The 20,647-nt window shown below is 36.0% G+C and overlaps 2 protein-coding genes across 7 annotated transcripts; one reads left to right on the top strand and one right to left on the bottom strand.

Annotated features, from left to right (window-relative positions):
- The first annotated feature begins 1,843 nt into the window (after positions 1 to 1,843).
- LOC105566850 (facilitated trehalose transporter Tret1-2 homolog) lies at positions 1,844 to 13,941 on the top strand. 6 transcript variants are annotated; one of them, XM_012021202.1, is made up of 5 exons: positions 1,844 to 2,176; positions 9,143 to 9,199; positions 10,697 to 10,852; positions 10,960 to 11,279; positions 11,367 to 13,941. In XM_012021202.1, exons 1-5 carry the CDS (start codon positions 2,158 to 2,160, stop codon positions 12,324 to 12,326), a joined length of 1,512 nt encoding a protein of 503 aa, XP_011876592.1. In that variant the 5' UTR covers positions 1,844 to 2,157; the 3' UTR covers positions 12,327 to 13,941. The 6 variants fall into 6 exon arrangements, with proteins under 6 accessions (XP_011876592.1, XP_011876591.1, XP_011876590.1 ...); XM_012021201.1 differs by having other exon boundaries at positions 1,846 to 2,176; positions 10,711 to 10,852; XM_012021200.1 differs by lacking the exon at positions 1,844 to 2,176 and adding an exon at positions 5,132 to 6,493 and having other exon boundaries at positions 10,711 to 10,852.
- LOC105566851 (cytochrome P450 307a1-like) lies at positions 13,295 to 19,593 on the bottom strand. The gene is made up of 3 exons (XM_012021206.1): positions 18,115 to 19,593; positions 15,462 to 16,253; positions 13,295 to 15,232 (listed from the first exon to the last, which is right to left on the bottom strand). The coding sequence occupies exons 1-3, from the start codon at positions 18,512 to 18,514 to the stop codon at positions 14,901 to 14,903; spliced, it is 1,524 nt and encodes a 507-aa protein (XP_011876596.1). The 5' UTR covers positions 18,515 to 19,593; the 3' UTR covers positions 13,295 to 14,900.
- Between the last annotated feature and the right edge of the window lie 1,054 nt (positions 19,594 to 20,647).

Raw genomic sequence — 20,647 nt, 5'->3', positions numbered from 1 at the left:
AAACGTTTTTCGATAAAACAGCGTTTGTAATCGGTAGAATAAAATATTTGTCCTCTTTTATTTATGTAATCAATAAATAACTCACATATGCCAAACTGAATTATGCATAATTACGAACAAAACAAGCTGTTTGATAGCTGCTTAATTAAAATAAATATTAGTTTTTATATATTAAATTATATAACAAAATGGAAGTCTTTGTTGTATTTGAATATTACGACAATTATTTTAAATATGAAACACTGCAGTAAAACGAAAAATAACGCTGTACATCGCAACAAACGATTTAACAAATACCATAAGGTAAGGCCAATAATAAATACGAGCAGTCGAGAAAGACGAACGCGAATAAATTATATTTATACATATAATATTTCGCTTACCATATAAGGAACTGAATTTATGTAAATGTCGCATCCATTGATAATTTTTTGTTCTGCACAGCTCAAAAAATTATAACGTATATGCCGTTAAATTCCGTGATTTTAGATAATATTCATGAAATTTGCTATATAAATTTATATTCACTCATTTATAAAACAGAAAAGAATAAATATGAGAAAATGAATATTTAGTTTAACAATAAAATAGACACAGTTGACTTACAATGAGTCACTCGATGCCTCCTATTTTAACATTCTTGAAAAACTACAGCTACAGATAAGCAGTAATAATTAATTTGCCCTTGTTACAATGACTCGGTCTACATTTTACTATTGCAAATGTTTAGTCAGTCTTTGTGCCGTCTTCTAGTTATTTCGAATTTCATATAAATTGCCTGAGTACGGTATGTCATCATTTATTTTAACTTGCCGTCAACATATATCTCGTGTTTTTGAGTTAAATTGTAACTTATCAATCCTTTATTTGATTCACTGACTGAAAAAAATTGTATTATTGTCCCACATTCTCGTTGACACGGACATTCAACAAGATTCGGAACTTATTCACGTTATCAAACTGGCTATAGGTTTTCGTGCATTATATATTAATCAATTTTTTAAATAATTTAATCAATTGAGGTATCTTCGCGCTAAAAAAGGCGCTGTATAACCGAAATGTTCGCATATTATATATAATACAAAATATGTAAATATAATTTATTCGCGTTCGTCACCTTCAACTACTCGTACTTGTAATTGGCTTTAATTTATGGTATTTGCTATTGAATGAAACGAGAGTTTCTTCTTATTTTTAAAAACAATTAGCTTTCCGACGTTTTTATCAAAAAGCATATATACATACATACATTCTTACATTCTTTGTGTTGACAAATGAATGGTACAATGTCGACTCGCTTTTGACATCGTTAATCCAAGATGACTGCGGGTATCTAAGAGTCTTAATGCATTGATAACGTAAGATTTTGTCATGTAAATAATAATACATTTCTCAATAATGTGACTTTTAAATATTTTTTCATGTTTTTATGGAATACAATATAAAGAAGTTAATAGTGCGTAACGAATAAATTACTGTCCACGGTAACTATGCAATTCTCAACGACATTTTCATCATTATTATATCACCGTTGCACAGGTATAATATATGATAAAAAAAGCTGCGCAATGACATGATGATAACGTGCGCAATGACGTGACGATACTGTCACATCAAGAGTTATAGAATAGGCCTACAGATTTAACAAACACAAGTATCATTCGTAAGGCGCCGAATACATTCCAAATCTAATAAACACGAGTCTCACTTGCGGCGCTCATATAGCAACGTCAAGTGGTTAAACAAGTCAGTTTTTGTGCGCGCTTTCATCAGAGAAATCACAAGACAATCCGGATGACTTTGCAGGCCAATGCATTTTCAACGATATCGATAATGTGGATAAGCGCCGATAACGATTGATCCAAGATATATACAATTTTTATGTGCTGCTTCAACGTGAATAACATTTTCATTCCTGAAAAGAATCTGTTATCGACATGGTGAACGTATCTCGTATTCTTTAACGATAATTGAACGTGTCCGTCTACAGATCTCGTGCAGAGAACGTCGAGTCACTAATGGACTGTTAAGAAATACATACGCAGGTTATGTTAAAGTGAATATTTCTAATCCATTAATTGGTGCATAACAGGTGATTACAGTGATTCGCCACACAAACGTATAGGCACCTGGAAAGATGACTTCTCCTGACGAAGAATGCAGCCGTTTCATTCAGGTAGGTCAACGGACCGTTCGAGACCTACTTTCCGTTTTGTAACATGACTAAGTACATTCCGACAGATTGCTATACCTCTCGTCAAAGACTATACTTGTGCATATTTACGTATTGTCATTCAGCCAAAATATAAACACTGATTTATATAAAGTAATTTTCTGTTACTATTGTAAATAGGTTGACGTTCTACAAATTTAAACGAAAACTATATCGCTATATTTTGCAGACACGTATTTCTCTTGTACTCCATAAAAAAATTCTATAAAAAGTTTCGAATCGCTAAAGTGAACTTGATATCATAAATCAATATCCAAAGAAAGCTTAAACAAATGTTAAAAATATAATCAAAGAAGATCTGCAAACTTGGGCTCAACATCATACTTTGATCTTTTCCGCATTATTTGTTGTGATTATTGCGCGATAATGAGATCTAATTGGTCTCGCGATTACAAGCGATAATGAGATATAACAATCATCTGATTATAGGTAATAATGGTAATATAATCGTCATCACTTTCTGCGAATTTGCATTGTTTTTATTATTCAAATACACTGACATCGCAACGTTTAACGCATACTTTAACGTAGCTGAATGTAGTACAAATTTTTCCGTCTCGTCAAGAATGATCAGTCTCGCGAGAGAATGGTATTGTTGATCGGCCTCGGAGATCGGTGCGTCATCATAACGTACATATACGCGATATTATAATGACGATTTAATCCTCTTACGCAAGCGCTAAGAGTTCCGTGATAACACTCTTATGTTGTATTACGTATAAGCTTACTGTCTTACAACATCTTATATTAAGTTGTGTTTAATCATTTCTAAATCGTACGCATGTCACGGGACCAATATAGAACCAGCGTACTAGATAACATTAATTCAACCATGAACCATATGCATCTCTCACAAGTTCTCTTGTTATAATTAAAGTATTAGCATTATTAATGTACTTTCTCTGATGACGCACATGTGAAGACACTTTTTTATTTTACATCTTAGAGTGCGTCACAGCACTTTAAGAAGATATAATTATTTTTAATCGTGTTTAATATTAGACGATTAGGTGTTTATAATTAAATATTCAATAATTATGTATCAGAATAAAAATTTTTATAAAAGTATAAATTTATATAAAAAATATATCTTTTTCTAGTTTGTTGTTAAAAAAATATATGTTAAATTTAAACTATGTAAAATTCGAATATATAAAATAAAATAATACATTCTTAATTTGTAGATTTATTTAAACAACAAAATTAAATTTAAATGCCTCGTTGTTGAAATTAAACGGTAACTATATTAAATCGTCGATAAAAATTAATGAGGAGATAATATGCACGACAATAATTTGAATCCAAGGCCGCTGTTGAATTAAACGAACTCTGAAAGGTAGAGAAGAAAACCGCAAATTTGTTAAACCCATCTATAAAAATCTTCGGCAATTACCGCTCGTACAAATGTCCTCGAAATTCAGCGAAATATTACATCTCGCGTTAATTACGTTTGCGAACGTTTGCGATTGTATTGAGATCTGTTTTGCAAATGTTAACATTGTTTGCTTACGATGTCTCGTGATAGTGGCGATACTGTCACTTGTAGCAGATACCGAAAACGACGTCACATTCGTTCTTTTAATCTAGACAAGTGTTGTTGTCGCTTTCGATGCTTAAAGTTGTAATTACACATAATATTATGTACTATGTGGAATTTAGCAGAATAGAATTAATTTCTCTTAATATAAAAATTTTAATATTCTTTTACACTCCATAACTTTTATCTAAAGATATGGAAAAAAACACCAAGGACTTTATTTAAATTATTCATGTTGTAAGACATGTTGTAACACATAGTTAAATTGCTATAAACTTTCTTAATAAATGTCCATTTTGGGAATTCGCGATAAATTAACGGGGTGTCATGATAAAAATTACATCACGGCAATTACAAGATATTTCGCTCGAGGAAGTTACGCAAGTCAATGTCAAGACGACCGGAGCACAAATAAGACCGGAAAGAATTTAGAAGTCACACAGTAAATTCGCAGCGCAGAACCAATCGAAGCGTGAATTTACATTGAAGTCTTACGCCGATTGCTAATTAGCCTTTCACTTTGACTGGATTTAACAAACAGATGTTTCAGATTAAGTATTCACGTGCATGATCTTGTGACGTGTTACAAATTTTATTTGCTACGGATAAACAACGTATGGAGATTTTAATTAGCGCGCTTCTGACATTTCCGAATATTTAATGGTGACTAATTTAAGGGAAAGCGAGATACTTTGTCAGACTGAAATGATGAAATTTGTTAGCATTTTACATCATCGTTAAAACATAATTAATAATATAAATAAATTAAATAAATTAGTAAGGCTCGTATGTGTTCAACACAAATTTCAAAGAATTTAAAGGACTCAGAGCCGTGACAGGATGGTAGTGTCTAAATATTCTATTCTAAATTTATTGCGAAAGAATAGAATATTTAGACACTACCATCCTGTCACGGCTCTGAGTCCTTTAAATTCTTTATAATAAAATAAAATTACACTTTTCTGTTTAAAATAATTATTTCCTCAAAACTTATTGCATTGCTCAATCCAACACACAATATCTTGAGATTTGACGAAAAAAAGATGTGAAATAAATGTTACATACGAGGAAGAAAATATAATAGCTGTTATCGATATACTTATTGTAATCATGTCAATAAAATTATATGCATTTCATTCTTCTTCCCTGTCAACAATATCACTCTTGCAACATTATGATAAATGATACTCTTACCATTGATGTCATCATTATTGTTAATTACTCCGATTAAACATTATCACGCCGATTTGCCACCCGTCAACTCAGAAATCTTTCGATTGTCTTTTTACGTAATCGGCTCCTTATCAGTATAGAATTCTCAGTAACAGAAATGTAATGTTGGATTTGGCACTCGCGCGAGCATCGCTCAGCTCCGATAGGGGCAGATCATTACGCGGCGCAAATTGTCCCGGAGTGGAGAAACGTGGCCGGGTGCAGTAGATAAATTCTGTGCGTCGTCCTCAGTCAATAACGAGTTCTCAGTTAGCGCTGGTCACAATCGCGACTACATCGAAAGCTCACATCTCGCGCTATTCGAGAAGCTCGCGGATGTCGGAATACATCAGACGAGAACATCCCCGCGGCGTACACGCAAAGAAAAGTAGCCCCGAATATTTATTAAAACAAGATCGATTGTGCGACGCGAAAATAGACTTGATATACTTTTTGAAAATCTCAGACTTATTACGATGAAGACTAACACTCGGACTGAATAGCGAGCATTTGACGTAGATTTTCTCAGATCTGAAGATAAAGCGAGTCGAGAAACGGCAATTATCTCTCAGAATTTTCCGGAGCAATCTGGTGAATATCTCAAAGACTTGGTTTGAAACAGTAAAACCGCTGGTGAGACAGATTAGACACGTTTGTTATGTAATCGAAGGAGCAGTCTTACACGCGAGCGGATCATAATTTTCCGAGGAACGTTATCGACAATAGTGCGAACAGACAGTTCAGCAGAATAAACAATTCAGTGCAAATCGGTATTTATTACATGTACATACGACAATTTATATCTGGACAAAGAAGACTGAAAGTGACGGAAGGAGACGCGATCACGTATCTAAAGCTCGCCGCATCTCTGAACGGGACGATAGCTAATTTATCTCAAGTCGTTCAACGCTTTTGCATCTTTTTACAAGAGCCGAATTTGCAGCCACGCTACGCTTTCGTATCTTGTAAATATTCAGCCGTGCAAGTGGTCGATGAATGATGATGAATATTTAAAGTACTTTGCGATATGATATCGAGCTCATTATCAAGTATATAAATACCAAAATCGAGTATTGTAAAGATATAAACGATTGGACCGCGAAGGAGAGAGAGTGAGAAACAGTGGTGACCGTAAAGAAGATAAAAAGGGATTGCATTTGCACTCTTTTCTAAAATCACAAATCACATTTCTTGCAAGAAAATCGCCACACGGGGGGTTGCTATCGTTACATGATTATTTGATTGACGTGGTTAATTATCGGAAAATTACATATTAAGGAGAAAAAGACACTATGGCGAACACGTCAGATATTAATAACGCGAACGGACCAACGGAGATTAGTAACGCAAATGGACAAACGAACGTTAATAACGCGAATAAACAAATGGACGATAACAAGGCAAATGAAGAAAAAGACATTAATAATGTGAACGAGAACGTTAATAACGCGAATGGACAAACGGATGTTAACAATACGGGTGGGCGCATATCGGCATGCGTGGAGATAAAGGTACGTACATATTTTCGGCAAAATATAATATAAACCTCAATTTTGAATTATTACACATTTATTTCATATTTAATTATAATGTGTAAATTGTGAATCTTCCTGTAAAATTTCGACTATATATCGTCCTTTATGTAAAAAAAACTCGTTATCGTAAGTTTGAATACGTTTCATATTTTTTCTGTTTGCTTAAAGTAAAAAATAATGCGTTCCAACGTCTCTTAATCCTCAAGTTGTTAGAAAAAATTTGATTTAAAGTCTTGTTGACAGTCAGTTAAATTGATTCTTGCTTCCTTTTCTAGTTGTTTTCATCATTTTATCGTATTGATTTAGGGAGGGTTATCACGATTACGTTTATCAGGCTTTTTGCTAGATTTTCTCTTCATCTTTCTTTTAAGTCTATCTATCTCTATGTAGTCAGTCATTTCGCGAATAACAATCTATCTCTAGCAGTTAGTCATTTCCCGAACTCACCAAGTTTCGTACAGTTTCCGTCTTCATTTCCTCATATTATTAAATAGTCAGGTAAATTATACTACGGAAAACATTGAAAGGAGTGAAGTTCAAAAATATGTTTTTGTTGCATACAAAAAGTCGGTTAACTGTATTTAAGATCATCAACCTGTCAGTTTTTATCTTTATTCCTACTACGCAGATAAACATAGTGTTACAAATGCAAAACAGAAACGCAATAAAACCAGTTCTGACGTATTTTAATTTAATATATACTCTAACTTCAGAAATGATATATATATGTATATATTATTGGGGACTTAAATAATTCGCTGTTTCCTGAGAGACGGTGTTACTTTAGCCTTTTTGCATCGGGCAATACTACAGCCAACTTCATCGTGAAGCTCCACCATTAAGCTCGAAATGACAGAATAAGTCATTCCGCCAAAGTGTAAATATAGTTTTTCATAGCGTTAAACATGTCGAATTTTGTGCCAAAAAAGAATATTTGCGGGGAATTTTACTGCACTATTTTTTTTTCAAAAAAATCTGCAGCTGAAGCACATGGAATTCTTGTGGAGACTTACGGCGACCATGCTCTGTCGGAAACAACATGCAGAGATTGGTTTAGACGCTTCAAAAATAATGATTTTGATGTTGAAGATAAAGAACGCTCTGGCGCACCGAAAAAGTTTGAAGACGAAGAATTGGAGGCATTACTCGATCAAGACCCATGTCAGACGCAAGCTGAACTTGCAGAATCATTAGGAGTTGATCACACAACAGTTTCCAAACGTTTAAAAGCATTAGGAATGATTCCAAAGCAACAAAATTGGATGCCGTACGAATTGAAGCCGAGAGACGTCGAACGGCGTTTTTTCACGTGTGAACAGTTGCTCCAACGGCGCAGAAAAGGAAAGGTGTTTCGCATCGTATCGTGACTGGCGATGCAAAGTGGATACACTACGATAACTCCAAGCGTATAATCGTGGGGTAGGCCCAACAATGCATCAACATTGACGGTAAAGCCGAATATCCATGGTCCCAAGCTCACGCTCTGTATTTAGTGGGATCAGCTGAGTGTAATGTATTATGAGCTGCTCAAACCCAACGGATCCATCACAGGAGATCGCTACCGACTACAATTGACGCGTTTGAGCCGAGCATTGAAGGAAAAACGGCCGCAATACGAGGAGAGATATGACAAAGTGATTTTGCAGCATGACAACGCTCGGCCACATGTTGCAAAACCGGTAAAAACCTACTTGGAAACGCTCAAATGGGAAGTCCTACCCCACCCGCCGTATTCACCAGACATTGTTCTTCCGATTACCACTTGTTCCGATCGATGACTCATGATCTGGCTGAGCAGCACTTCCATTCTTATGAAGATGCCAAAAAATGGGTCGATTCTTGGATAGCCTCAAAAGACGTGTCGTTTTTTCGACGTAGAATTCATATGCTGCCAGAAAGCTGGGAAAAAGTAACGGCAAACGATGGACAATACTTTGAATGACATGTTCTTTACTAATTGTTTTAAATAAAGCATTCATTTTCACGAAAAACAGCGAAAACTTATTCAAGTCCCTAATACGAAAATATAAGATAGCAGCTTAGTGACGCCAGTCAAGAAAAACAAAGCTTCCTCTATGAGGAAGCAAAAGAAGAATTTTAATAAGTATGGACCTTACTGGCAATTCTTTATTATAAAACACAACGTTTTAGCCAGTAATACTGGTCCTCTTCAGGTAACGAACTTACAAGACTGCCGAACTAAATTAGGATAAGTTCTTACATTATACATATATGTATAGGATAATTAAAATAACCTAATATTTACATTCCTCCCTTTCCACGTTTCCTTATAATCCCTGTACATAACTTTAGTCTTATTTATCGCTTATTCCGTTTTCTAACGTTGACGACGAGACACATTGTACAAATTTCTGACTTCTACCTTAATTTTCACATCTCTAATCTGACGAATCTTATAAGTTTTACTATATAAAATAACACCTTAATTTTTCTGTAACGTAAGAACTTATCCTAATTTAGTTCATATTTTGTTTATCTGTTCTTCAGACATTTGTCTTATTGTGTCTTATTATAATAAAGAATTGCCAGTAAGGTCGTTTCCATACTTATGAAAAAAATATATAATAACGTAAGTAAACACACTATTAATCATCTTTTTTCTAGATGGAACCTGGTGCTACCGAAGAAAAAAAATGGGAACGAGCCGGAACAATTTATCAGGTATGATAAAATCTTTTTACACTTTTGTAAAAACAATCGCGCACAATTCTTTCTTTAATTAATTAGTTTTCAAAAATTGCGATTGTATCATTTTTGTTGGTGATAATATCACATATTACTTATCAAATCGAACTGTTGTGTGATAGATTATTTCTTGGAATAATGAGCATTTTTCGTTGTTAGGATTAGCAATTATGCCTCACCAATCTACATCGTAAATAATTACTACAGTTAACTTATTGCACAATTTATTGCTCAATCAATTTGTTTTTACGCGGATAAGGTATTACTGAAAGCACGTTCGATATGCTGCGACAAGTGAGATATGTGCAATGTTTCGCAATGGACATCAATTCTGTTCTCTGTAACTTTTAAGATGTTATATTTCGGTAATACGTGAGTTCGTTCATTGTGCGTTCTTTGCTTTTCTGTCGAACGATCTTGAAATTGCAATGTAGTATATAAAAATAAAATGTAAATTGAATGACGAAATAAAAACAAGATGCGTAGCACAACAGATTTTCCAATCAATTCGAGCCAATCCATAATAAATTATGTAAATTGTTGGGAAACATTTATGTAACTCATGAACGATTAATAACGACAAAAAGTTCGCAGTGTCGTTGTGTCAGCCTTGCAGCAGCAATTATCAGTTAGAGATTCGAAGATGAAAAATACGAACACTGATGAGCAAATATTTCAGCCCAAAACTTTTTTCATCCAGAAACTTTGCTTATCTCAGTTGCATTGTAATTTGTATTTGCATTTCTCTTTCGACCTACCTACCTGCCAATATTTTCAAAAGATTTCAATTTCTATTTCTGCATAATTTCCGCGCGATGTAAAAGAAGCTTATTCTTTGACAAAACAAAGAAATGCATCATATATATGTATTTGTCGCTTATCTCTGACGTCACATAAAATTCCAAATCTTAAGAGTAACAATGATAAGATATATGCTATCTGCGTTATGAGAGATTTTCCATTCAAATAGTTATCTCGATATCTTAACGTGAAGGATGCTACGTATACTGTGTTTCGCCTTTAAACTAATTGTGTATAAAATGCCTCTATGATTTTATCGCGAGATTTTAAAACGTATCATTGCTGACTGCACCTTTTTACGTCTCCACGATTATTCAATAAACCGGTTCTAATTCTATTCACCCGCGTAATAGCTGCAAAGTTTGACGCGATAAGAAAATTATTCCGATAAAAAAATTCGATGTCCGACTGATATTTGCCTTATTAGTTAACCTTAGCCTTTAGTGGTACGATAACTGCAATACCTCCCGTATCTGTTTGCCGCGTGTTTTTCGCGTCATGCATGTTTCGTAGCTATAAATAATCTAGTTATAAATTTTCCGCTCTGTCGACAAGTTTACCAAGGTTTTACCCCTCACTGCGAGCACAAATATTTTCCTTGGGATGTTTTTGTGTTGCCACCGTTACGTCTTCGTTATGATTTCCCGATATCACCGCTACCCTGATTGGCAGCCTTTCTTTTACAGGTGTTGATGGCCTTATGCGCTAACGTTGTGGTACTGGGTCCAGCAATGGGTTTCGGTTACAGCGCCGTAGCAGAACCCGCAATGAGATGGCCGAAGGACGAAAACGACCTGAAGCTCGATGCTAGCCAAGCAAATTGGATGGGTTAGTGTCATAAAAAGTGCACTCCATCAACGAATTACTTGCAATAATAAATTATTAAAAACAAATTTTAATCATCGTACTGTCACAAAAATTTTTTCTTGCAACAGCCACTGTATCAGCACTGGGTACACCCATCGGTTGTCTTCTCTCGAGCCTCGTGATGGGGCGAGGAAGAAAGATCAGCATGTTCGTGACGTCGTTGATATCAATGGCGGGTTGGGTGACCATTTACATGTCGAATAGTTACCTGCAGATCTTGATTGGGAGATCGATTTCCGGGATATCCACGGGCATGGCGTCGGTCCCAACGACAGTGTATGTAGCGGAAATTGCGGGACCGAAATGGCGAGGTACGATGGTATGTTGGACCAGTGTCTCTATCGCTCTCGGTGTCCTCATCGTTTATATCTTCGGATATATTTTTAAGGTAAAGGGTGCTGCTCGTAGTACTGTTTCGTATGCAATATGTATAATATACAATGCGTAATTCCATCGGTTTTTTTTTTGGTCAAAGGATGACTGGCGACTGGTGGCTCTAATATGCGCTCTATTCCCGCTATGCGCGATCGCCCTCACTTTATTGGTGGTACCCGAGACTCCTCTGTGGTTGCGGGATCAAAATAGGCCTGAGGAAGCGCTGGAAATCATGAAAAGATTCCGCGGAATACCGAAGGACCAACCGGCGCCGGCGGAAGTCCTGTTCGAATTGAAGCCACGGCCGCAAAAGAAGAATCAGAACCTGCTCAAGCACTTGGTGAAAAGGAGCTCCCTGGTGCCGTTCGGCATAATGCTCAGCTACTTCTTTTTCCAACAGTTCTCCGGAATCTTCGTGGTCATATACAACGCCGTCGGAATTATGGAGAAATCAGGTGTTAAAGTAGATCCATATCTCGGGGCGGTATTGATAGGCGTTGCTCGTCTTATAGCCAGTCTTTTGACGGCAGGAGTGTCGCGGAAATACGGTCGACGAATACCGTCGATGATTTCTGGCATTGGGATGACGATTTTCATGGGCGGTCTGTCGCTCTATCTATTTCTGGCTAGTAAAGGAACCGTCATGGCGGACAGCGGGGTGGTCCCAGTGATCTGTATGGTGATGTATATATTCACAAGCACCTTGGGCTACCTGGTGATCCCGTTCGCTATGGTAGGCGAGGTATATCCGTCCAAAGTTAAAGATATATTGTCCGGTATGACGGTTGCTATTGGTTATCTCTTCAGTGCGGCAACTATCAAGACGTATCCGGATATGGAGTCGCTGATGAGCATGCATGGTGTGTTTCTTTTCTTCGCGATCGTATCCTTAGTCGGCTCGATATTCATTCTATTATTCTTGCCCGAAACAAAGGGAAAGACCCTGCGCGAAATCGAAGACATGTTCTCGTCGAAGAAGAAGACCTTCGAATTGCAGCCGACGGAAACAATAGTTGGAGAAATAGTCGCTCCAACCTCCGTCGGTCTTCTAAGAAATTGAGAATATTTATTGCTTATGCGGGCAAATAATCGCCGAGAATAGATAATATTAAATGCACGGAGGAAGTCAAAGCGTGCAGTTATACGAAACTTACACGGCCAATGGGAAAAATGCAGCATTTTTCTGTGATGCTTGAAGGTATCCCTTAAAAGATAGTTAAGGGTATAACAAATTATCAAGATGTCTCTTATATTTATTTTAAATGCGTCGTACGTGTAGAGATCTTTTTATCATATCATATATTTTGTGAATAATTAAACAAGATAAAAGACGTAAAGATATTTACTTAGGTTTCACAAAGAGACATGAAACGTAACATGATGGAACTGTGTTGTCATCTCGATAAAAGTTTTACCATTGAAACGAAAACAGTGCCATATATCAATACTTCGCTCTACACGTGCAAGAAGTGTTCGCAAATAACATACGCTAAAATGTGATTAGGTTTGTACCAATTTGGGCGGAAGAGATACGTAATCTCGAAGATGATATTTTTTATAAGACAGTATATAGCGTATTATTTAATTAAAACTCAATACTTATTGTTCAAGTGGAACACAACCCCGATCTTCAAAATACAGTCCAAGCTTCTTGCTGCCGGAAGACAGATTAAATATCGTGGACAGTATCGTTTTTGAAGATCTAAAGAAATATACATTGTGTAAATCGATCGCGCTTTATCGATAACGCGCATAATTAATTAAATATAAAACTTCTTGTAAATTATATATTACTACTCAACAATTGAAAAAAATTGTAAATATAAAATTAAAGGAAGACACGTAACTTATTTAAGTGCTAAATGCAAGAGTAACTTATCACTAGTTTATTTTTCGTAAATTCTGGTCTTCTCGTAAATAATTAATACGTTAAGTTTGATAACGTTGACAGGTTGGTATGTTGATAACGATCGAGTCTCGACCTGATAACAGCATAGAAGGAAGTTCCATATTTGCGTGTCACTGATATTCGTTATTATTTAAGTCTGAATAATATTTTGTCATTGCGATAATAATCGGGGGTTTTCTCCGCGATTAAGTTGTCACTTTATGACAACTGTCTTTTACAATAACGAATACCTATTACTTTCCTTTGTATAGAGTATGTTTTGCGGAAAAATTGACAGCGCAATAATATCGGGCGGAAATTTATTTAAATCGAACTTGAAGTATTTTATAATTTACTAACTCTCTCGTGGCGCAACTGATTGATGAATCAATTTATAATTAGGTACGTGATTTATTTAAGTTATACTAAGTATGTATTATATACGTGTGTGTATACATATATGGGCGTCTCATGTATTTTGTTCAATCTTATTAATCTTCTTAAATCTTACTAAAATGTTATTAAAATCTTAAATAATAAATTAACAAACAAGCGTAACAATGACGATAATTAAATAACAAACGCAAAATAATGTACAATTTACAATTTAATGTGAAAGCGTGAGATGTACGTGGAGAAACGAGACGAGAAAGGATAGGACAACGATTAACATCATTACTGACAATAATTGTAATAATAATAGCGATAGTAATATAAAATAATTGTATGTGTAATAAAAACATAATGTTTTAATAAATTTTGATGGATACTCAAACTAAATTACACTATTTACGAGATGGTACAAGAAGAAAAATATTACGCTTAGCGAGAACAATTTTTATTTTATATAATATTACTTTAATTAAAAATGCAAACGTTTCGGAAACTATGTTAAATCTTTTCTAATCCGTGTAACTTTTGACACATGTGGCTAGTAATATTGGCGACTTCCCTTTTAGAGAATGCAGTCGACATTTTTGACACAAATCGACACATATCACTTTCCATTTAAAATTAAATTCAAACTCAATCGACTCTGCTCGAGAGAAGAGTCGGAGTGTGTTTTTGACCGAAGAACGCATCTCCGCTTCGAGTATTTCGGCAGAATCTTTTTAACAGAAAATTTTTCTTAAAATCTTGCTATTTAAATCTCTGCCATTTTACAGTGGCAAACTGCTCAAGTGTGTTAACTAGTGTCGATTTGTGTCTCCTAAAAAAGAGCAGCCATTAATAAAGCAAAACAATAATGAGTAATTTTTATGATAAGACACAGACTTATAATTTAACATGTACACCTAATAAACTAAACAAATGCCCTTTTAAACAAATGTAATACAATTCTTTATTTAAATTATTTAACTCCATTCTGTTAGTTAAATTAACGATGTATTCAGTAGCAGCAGTAACGACCTATAGTTAAATAAACTCAAATTGGGTGAACTATGACCTTATAAATTTAACAGAGCATGTCCTCGCTGTGCGAAACGTTAATAAACTCTTCACCAATGTGCAAAATACTTGTTTTATTCTCAATTGACATCAAGTGCTACGTTAAATATCGAACCGTTTTGTTTTTTAAATTTGCCTTTAGCCCGAAATCAATCGATCTTTTCGATCGCTGATGTTCCGCGTAATCAGCGAATTCTTCAGTCGCCCAGCAGATGATAGACTTCTGGACGGGAAATCGACATTGTGCTCCAATTTCATCGATCCAACAGAATTTATATTTTCCTCGCGTTTCTTATCCTACCGTCTCACGAAACGGAAATTGAACGTATTCTCCGGAAGTGCCAGATTACCGACTGGAACCTTATAAATTTCATTCTCTGCCGGCAATATCTTGAAGTTCTTTAGTAGAGTGGCTATCGTTGAGAAACTGATATACCGGACAATTTTGTCTCCCATACAATATCTCGGGCCACCACCCCCGAATGCCAAGAAATGTTCTGGCATCAACAGCTTGCCGTTCTTCACAAATCTCTGCGGTAGAAACTCTTCAGAAGAGGCCCACAGCTTCTCCGACGTAAGCAGATCATAGTTGTTTAGGAATATAAACGTGTCCTTCGCTATCTTGTAGCCTAAAATAAAATAAAATAAAAAGTCACAATTTTGATTATAATAAGAAACACGTCAATATTGTTTATAAAAATCAGTAAAGTTTGCAAATAATCATCAACGTGAAGTTTTACTAGCAAATTTGGCTAACAATCTCGTCGCAATTTCTATAAATTGTGAAAGCTCTCAAGAACACGCGAAGCGAGAACGTAACATTTTCTCTGATGTCATAGAGAAAAGACAATTACTTACCGGCTACGGAGCTATCCTGGTTGGCGACGTGCGGCACGATCGGAGTGCCAATCAGCCTCATCGCTTCGAGAATGATAGCATCTGTGTACGGCATATTTCCTCTGTTCTCCAGCCCGACGAACTTGCCCGGGAGCTCAATTCTGTCGATTTCCGTTTGCGCTAATTCCTGTACGTGCGGTCGAGTAACCAGGAAGCCCAGGATCTTGACCAGGAGATTGCCGACCGCCGAATGACCGGCGATGGTCTCTTCTAGCGCGAACATCGCCATGTTCCAAGTCATTTTGGGTTCAGCGCCAGTCTTGACGTAATTTATCAAGCAGTCCACGTAATCTTCTTCAGGTATGACCGATCTCCAGCTAGTTAGACGGTCACCAATTATGTTCTTTTCCATTAATTTTCTGATCTCCTCAGTCAAATTCGCTATCCTTGTCATGTGACGCTGATACAGTGGCGTCAGGAACGGCATAAAATCTACGGTGTATCCTTGGTTCACCTCATAGAAAACCTTGTCGAAGTTCTCGATCATCTCGCGTAAGGGAGCATGGCCGAGAGCGAAGCTTCGCGAGCAGAAGTACTTGATGAATATGTTCGCGCACGTGTGCATGATCAGCGGTTTTGCGTGCAGGCCAACACCAGAGATGCCGGCCAGATAGTTAATCAGCCAGCCCACCTCGCCGCCGATGATCCCATTTAATTGATTGTATCGTGTTGTGAAGGCTTGTGGGAAGGCATGCCCTCGTAACATTTCCTTTCGCGTCTTCAAAACGTCTGACCAATTGCAGAATGCCAAAGCTATAGGTCAAAGAAAAAATAATTTAATCATTAGCCTGCTTTAAAGAGAAGCTTCAAGTTCTCACTTGACGTCAACATTGAATCTCCTTAGAAATTCGCGCACTTTAATTTATTTCGCTGGAAAAATATGTTTGAAGAATACTCGAAATAATTACCCTTTTCTCTTTCTTGTCTTTAAGACGATATCAAGACATTTTCGAAGGTGGCATCAATTAGTTTTGCTTTCATCGCCTCGCGATTTATAATAACTCGCAACGGAAGCAGCCGACTTGGGGCGCTGTGATGGTACATAGTACATATGGTGGTACACGTTATTATGTTCCGCGAAAGTATTGCGGTTCAAGTTACCAAAGCGAGAGAAGGATAATTATTAGCACTATTGGCGATATTAAATTTGATTTGGTTACCGTCCCTGTACGCGTAAAGTGACATTTCGAAATATCATTGATTTGCAAGAGAGAAATTTACAAATACTGCCTTTCTGTTTCTTATATCTTCGCGCACACTACGTACGCGAAAGTGTAATGAACTAGTCGATGCGGTGGATATCAATTCCCTAATAGACACCGCAAAAAATCAATTCGTCGTTCAGCGCGATTATTATAATATAAAATCGAGGCGGAAGAGGAGTCAGCAGCAGGAAGTGTCTCGATTTCTCGCCATGTTTGGGCGCCCGAGTATCTAAAGAGCGACTACTCCATCCTCCTATTATTTTACTTACATTTTGACAGTGGCGGTGCTAGTTTAACGCAAGATTAAAGTCTCTTTAAAAAATTAGTTGCTCCATTAGTTTTGGTATTAGAAAGTTTTTTACATCTTTAAGCTTCTAATCGATCATGACTGGTGATGTGTTTTTAACACAGAAAATTTATTGCGAGAAATATTACCTCAGCCAGGGTTTGAACCTGGACCTCCCTACAAAAAGTCGAAAATATACGCTTAGACATCGTCTTTATACTGTTATTGCGACAAATATTATCATATGCCTCGGTGGTCGAATTGATGAGACGCCTGCCTAGAGTGTAGGGAGATCCAAGTTCAAACTCTGGCTGAGATAATACAATATTTTTCGCAAGGAATTTTCTGTGTTAAAAACACATCGCCAATCATGGTCGATTAGAAGCTTAATTATTGTTAGTCATTTGCTGGCGACAAATAATTCTTGATGTTTTTTACATTTTCTGCTCTAAAAATACGTAATCCTAAATTTATTGCTGAATATTTAAACAGAAAACTTGCATTTTTACAGTGGTGATGCTAGCGTCACGCAAGAATAAAGTTAAAAAATTAATTGCTACGGTCATTTTAATATTAAAAATGTTATATATTTATTATTTTAAAGATATGTAAGCCCAAGTTTATTGCTCCATGTTTAAACAAGAAAATTTGCATTCTACAATGGTGATGCTAGCGTTACGTAAAAATTAAGTTCCTTATATAAAAAATTACAATAATTCCTTCAGTCATTTCGGTATTCAAACGTTTCTTACTCTGAAGATATGCAATCCCCACATTTATTGCTCAATGTTTAAACAAAAGTTTACATTTTTACAATGGCAATGCTTTAGTGTTATGTAAGAATAACGTTCCTTAATAAATTAATTGCTTCTATTATTTCAATATTAAAGCATTTCTTACTCTGAAGATATGCAATACCCTTTATTGCTGAATGTTTAAACAAACAAATTTACATTTTTACGCTGGTAATGCTAATGTCACGCAAGAGTAAAATTCCTTAAAAAAATGATTGTTCAATGTTTAAACAGAAAAATTCGTATTTCTCGACTTTAAACAAATTAGCTGCCGCGTCGATTTTGGTATAAAGCTTGTAAAAATAATAAAATAGAAATAAAATACTTACAGTTCTCCTTGTCGCCGCCAAAAAGGGAATGATATCTAACGAAGTTTGGCCTGGAGTCGAAGTGGTGGCCCTTGGTGACGCAAACTTCCTTGATGTTCTCCAATCCATTGACAACGACGCAAGGTACAGATCCCATCTGGAGCTTAATCACCTGGCTGTTGTAGGTCTTGACGAGGTCGCCGAAGACTTTGTAAGGCACGTCATAGCGTCCCAAAATGTGAAGAGAGCCTGTAACTGGCCACGGCTTTGGTCCAGGTGGATCTAGTAACTTGGATAACTCTTTGCTATCGTGTGATGTCTTCGACTTTTTCTTCGATGTGACATAATCAATCATGATCAACGTTAAGGCCATGAGAGCGATAGGGAGCAGGAAGTACGTCATACTGCTGATGAAAATCATCCTTCGGCACAATCACAAATTTCTTTGCTAAAGAGAATCTTCTCTATTTCTTTTTTCTTCCTTACACTCTTTTCTCTCCTTTCTTTAGATGATCTGTGGGTGAATGTTTCCCGATATTTCTTAATGATTCGATGGATATTTTGCTCTCAAGATATACCAGTCGAGTTTGAGTCTGATTTGAAAACTTTGATTTATATCCTTTCTGCGAGATGTAAATTCTTTCTTAAATCGAGACATGCGTTGAGCTTGATAATTAGATTGCTTCTGCCTTCAATGAGACGATTTTTCGAACTCTCTTATTGACTTTGCCAGAAGTGCCAACAATAGTCGACACAAGACAATGACGTGATGTCTTCACCGTGAATGAGTATCAGCTGATCGGGACGCAAGCTCCTTGTGGCCCGTCTGTGAACGGTCCGGTGATTTGACTCGGTCTGTGGGGATAGAATGTCCAGCTGTCTTATATAGCCGAACGTAAGGTTGTCATCCTTACTGAGTAATATTTTTCTCACTACATTTCTTAAATTAAATTTTGCTAGCTAAGCGTTCTTACCAACTCTTTTTCCTCATTTTCTCTTAGATTGGGTAATAAGCGTCGTTAGCAATTCTTCTTGCCTAATTTTTTACGTAATATTCTCAGTTGATAGGATACGCATTCCAAAAATATTTCTTGAGTGTGAATGTGACACGTGTTCACGAATATCCGTGTATGTGACATATGTAAACGTGTAGCTTTGTTGATATTATATTGACAACCTCAATGTTATATACGACGGCATTATTAATATTACCCAACTCATTTTTAATTTAATTTGTATTTTATATCCTGACTAAGTCAAATCACCGATCCGACTGTTGTTTATAATTTATTTTACCTTTAAAAACAGTATTAGGCTCGTATTAAATTAATAATATTAGATATAATGGGCCAATAAGCTAAACGAGCGATGTAGGTTTTTAAAACATTTTAATAAATAATGTGATATGATCTTAGTCTATATAATTAAAACGGGAATAATAAAAGAATCCCTAAATACAAATAATTTAATCTAACGAACGTTTCGACAGTACTTTGTCTTCTTCAGCGTGTATATACTAAAATAAAATTACAATAAAGGATAAAAATTTTACATGTCGGTTAAATATTACGATACGAAATTTCTTGTCGATATTTGATTGCTATTTTAGTATATACACGCTGAAGAAGACAAAGTACTGTCGAAACGTTCGTTAGATTAAATTATTTGTATTTAGGGATTCTTTTATTATTCCCGCTTTAATTATATAGACCAAGATCATATCACATTATTTATTAAAATGTTTTAAAAATCTACATCGCTCGTTTAGCTTATTGGCCCATTATATCTAATCTTATTATTTTACCTTTGTTATTGTTTATAATTTGTTTTCACCGTGTCACTGTCTAGACTTGTATTTTTATCTTGCTGACTTCTGATGCATATTCCTTTTTTATATTTCACCTTGACATAAAAATTTTTTCCGTCTAGATACAGACGTACTCTGCAACATGCGCCTTACTAATGGCTCATTCGATAACTATTTTAATTCAATGTGTTGGATATTGCGTTGTGAGGCGTGCGAATTTTTTATATTTGGTTTTAGATAATGGTCGATTAAAACGGATTACTTTTTAATCCGTTTTAATCCATTTTAATCGGTTTTAATCCATTTTAATCGGTTTTAATCGGTTCAATCCGCGCCCAGATTAAAAAGTAATCGATTTTAATTCGGAACAAATTACAATCAGTTTTAATATCGCTTTCGCGGATTATTTCTAATCCGAAATCATTACATTTTAAAACCTATTGTTAGTCCAAATAAACACTTATTATCGCGTAATTAAGAAAAACGTCTGAGCCAATAAGTGCACGGAGGAGCGGAAGGCCGGACTCGGCAGACATGCAAAATGGTATATTATTCTCCTACCACCAGAAAAACTTTCGGCGCGGTGTCATATGTCGCGCGTTCGCTCGCTGCGCGCTCCCCGCTCGCCGCCGTCTCTCATCGATCGATGCATGACTCCACTTCTCGCTATCGGATCTTGAGAAATGTCAACAAATACACCATTTTGCATGTCTGCCGAGTCCGGCCTTCCGCTCCTCCGTGCACTTA

This window comes from Vollenhovia emeryi, unplaced genomic scaffold (assembly GCF_000949405.1).
Source record: "Vollenhovia emeryi isolate VEMERY1.0 unplaced genomic scaffold, V.emery_V1.0 DF939142.1, whole genome shotgun sequence".
In the NCBI taxonomy this organism is placed as follows: domain Eukaryota; kingdom Metazoa; phylum Arthropoda; class Insecta; order Hymenoptera; family Formicidae; genus Vollenhovia; species Vollenhovia emeryi.
Note: the sequence above shows the minus strand (reverse complement) of the source record. Positions and strands in the feature narration are given on the sequence as shown.

Excerpts from the sequence above, each read along its gene's own strand:
- LOC105566851 (XM_012021206.1), bottom strand. The coding sequence starts at position 18,514 with ATGATTTTCATCAGCAGTATGACGTACTTCCTGCTCCCTATCGCTCTC. Across the intron at positions 16,254-18,114 it reads TGGCGGCGACAAGGAGAACT|CTTTGGCATTCTGCAATTGG; the intron begins GTAAGTATTTTA and ends TTTGACCTATAG. Across the intron at positions 15,233-15,461 it reads CCAGGATAGCTCCGTAGCCG|GCTACAAGATAGCGAAGGAC; the intron begins GTAAGTAATTGT and ends ATTTTATTTTAG.
- LOC105566850 (XM_012021200.1), top strand. The coding sequence starts at position 6,275 with ATGGCGAACACGTCAGATATTAATAACGCGAACGGACCAACGGAGATT. Across the intron at positions 6,494-9,142 it reads CGGCATGCGTGGAGATAAAG|ATGGAACCTGGTGCTACCGA; the intron begins GTACGTACATAT and ends TCTTTTTTCTAG. Across the intron at positions 10,853-10,959 it reads TAGCCAAGCAAATTGGATGG|CCACTGTATCAGCACTGGGT; the intron begins GTTAGTGTCATA and ends TTCTTGCAACAG.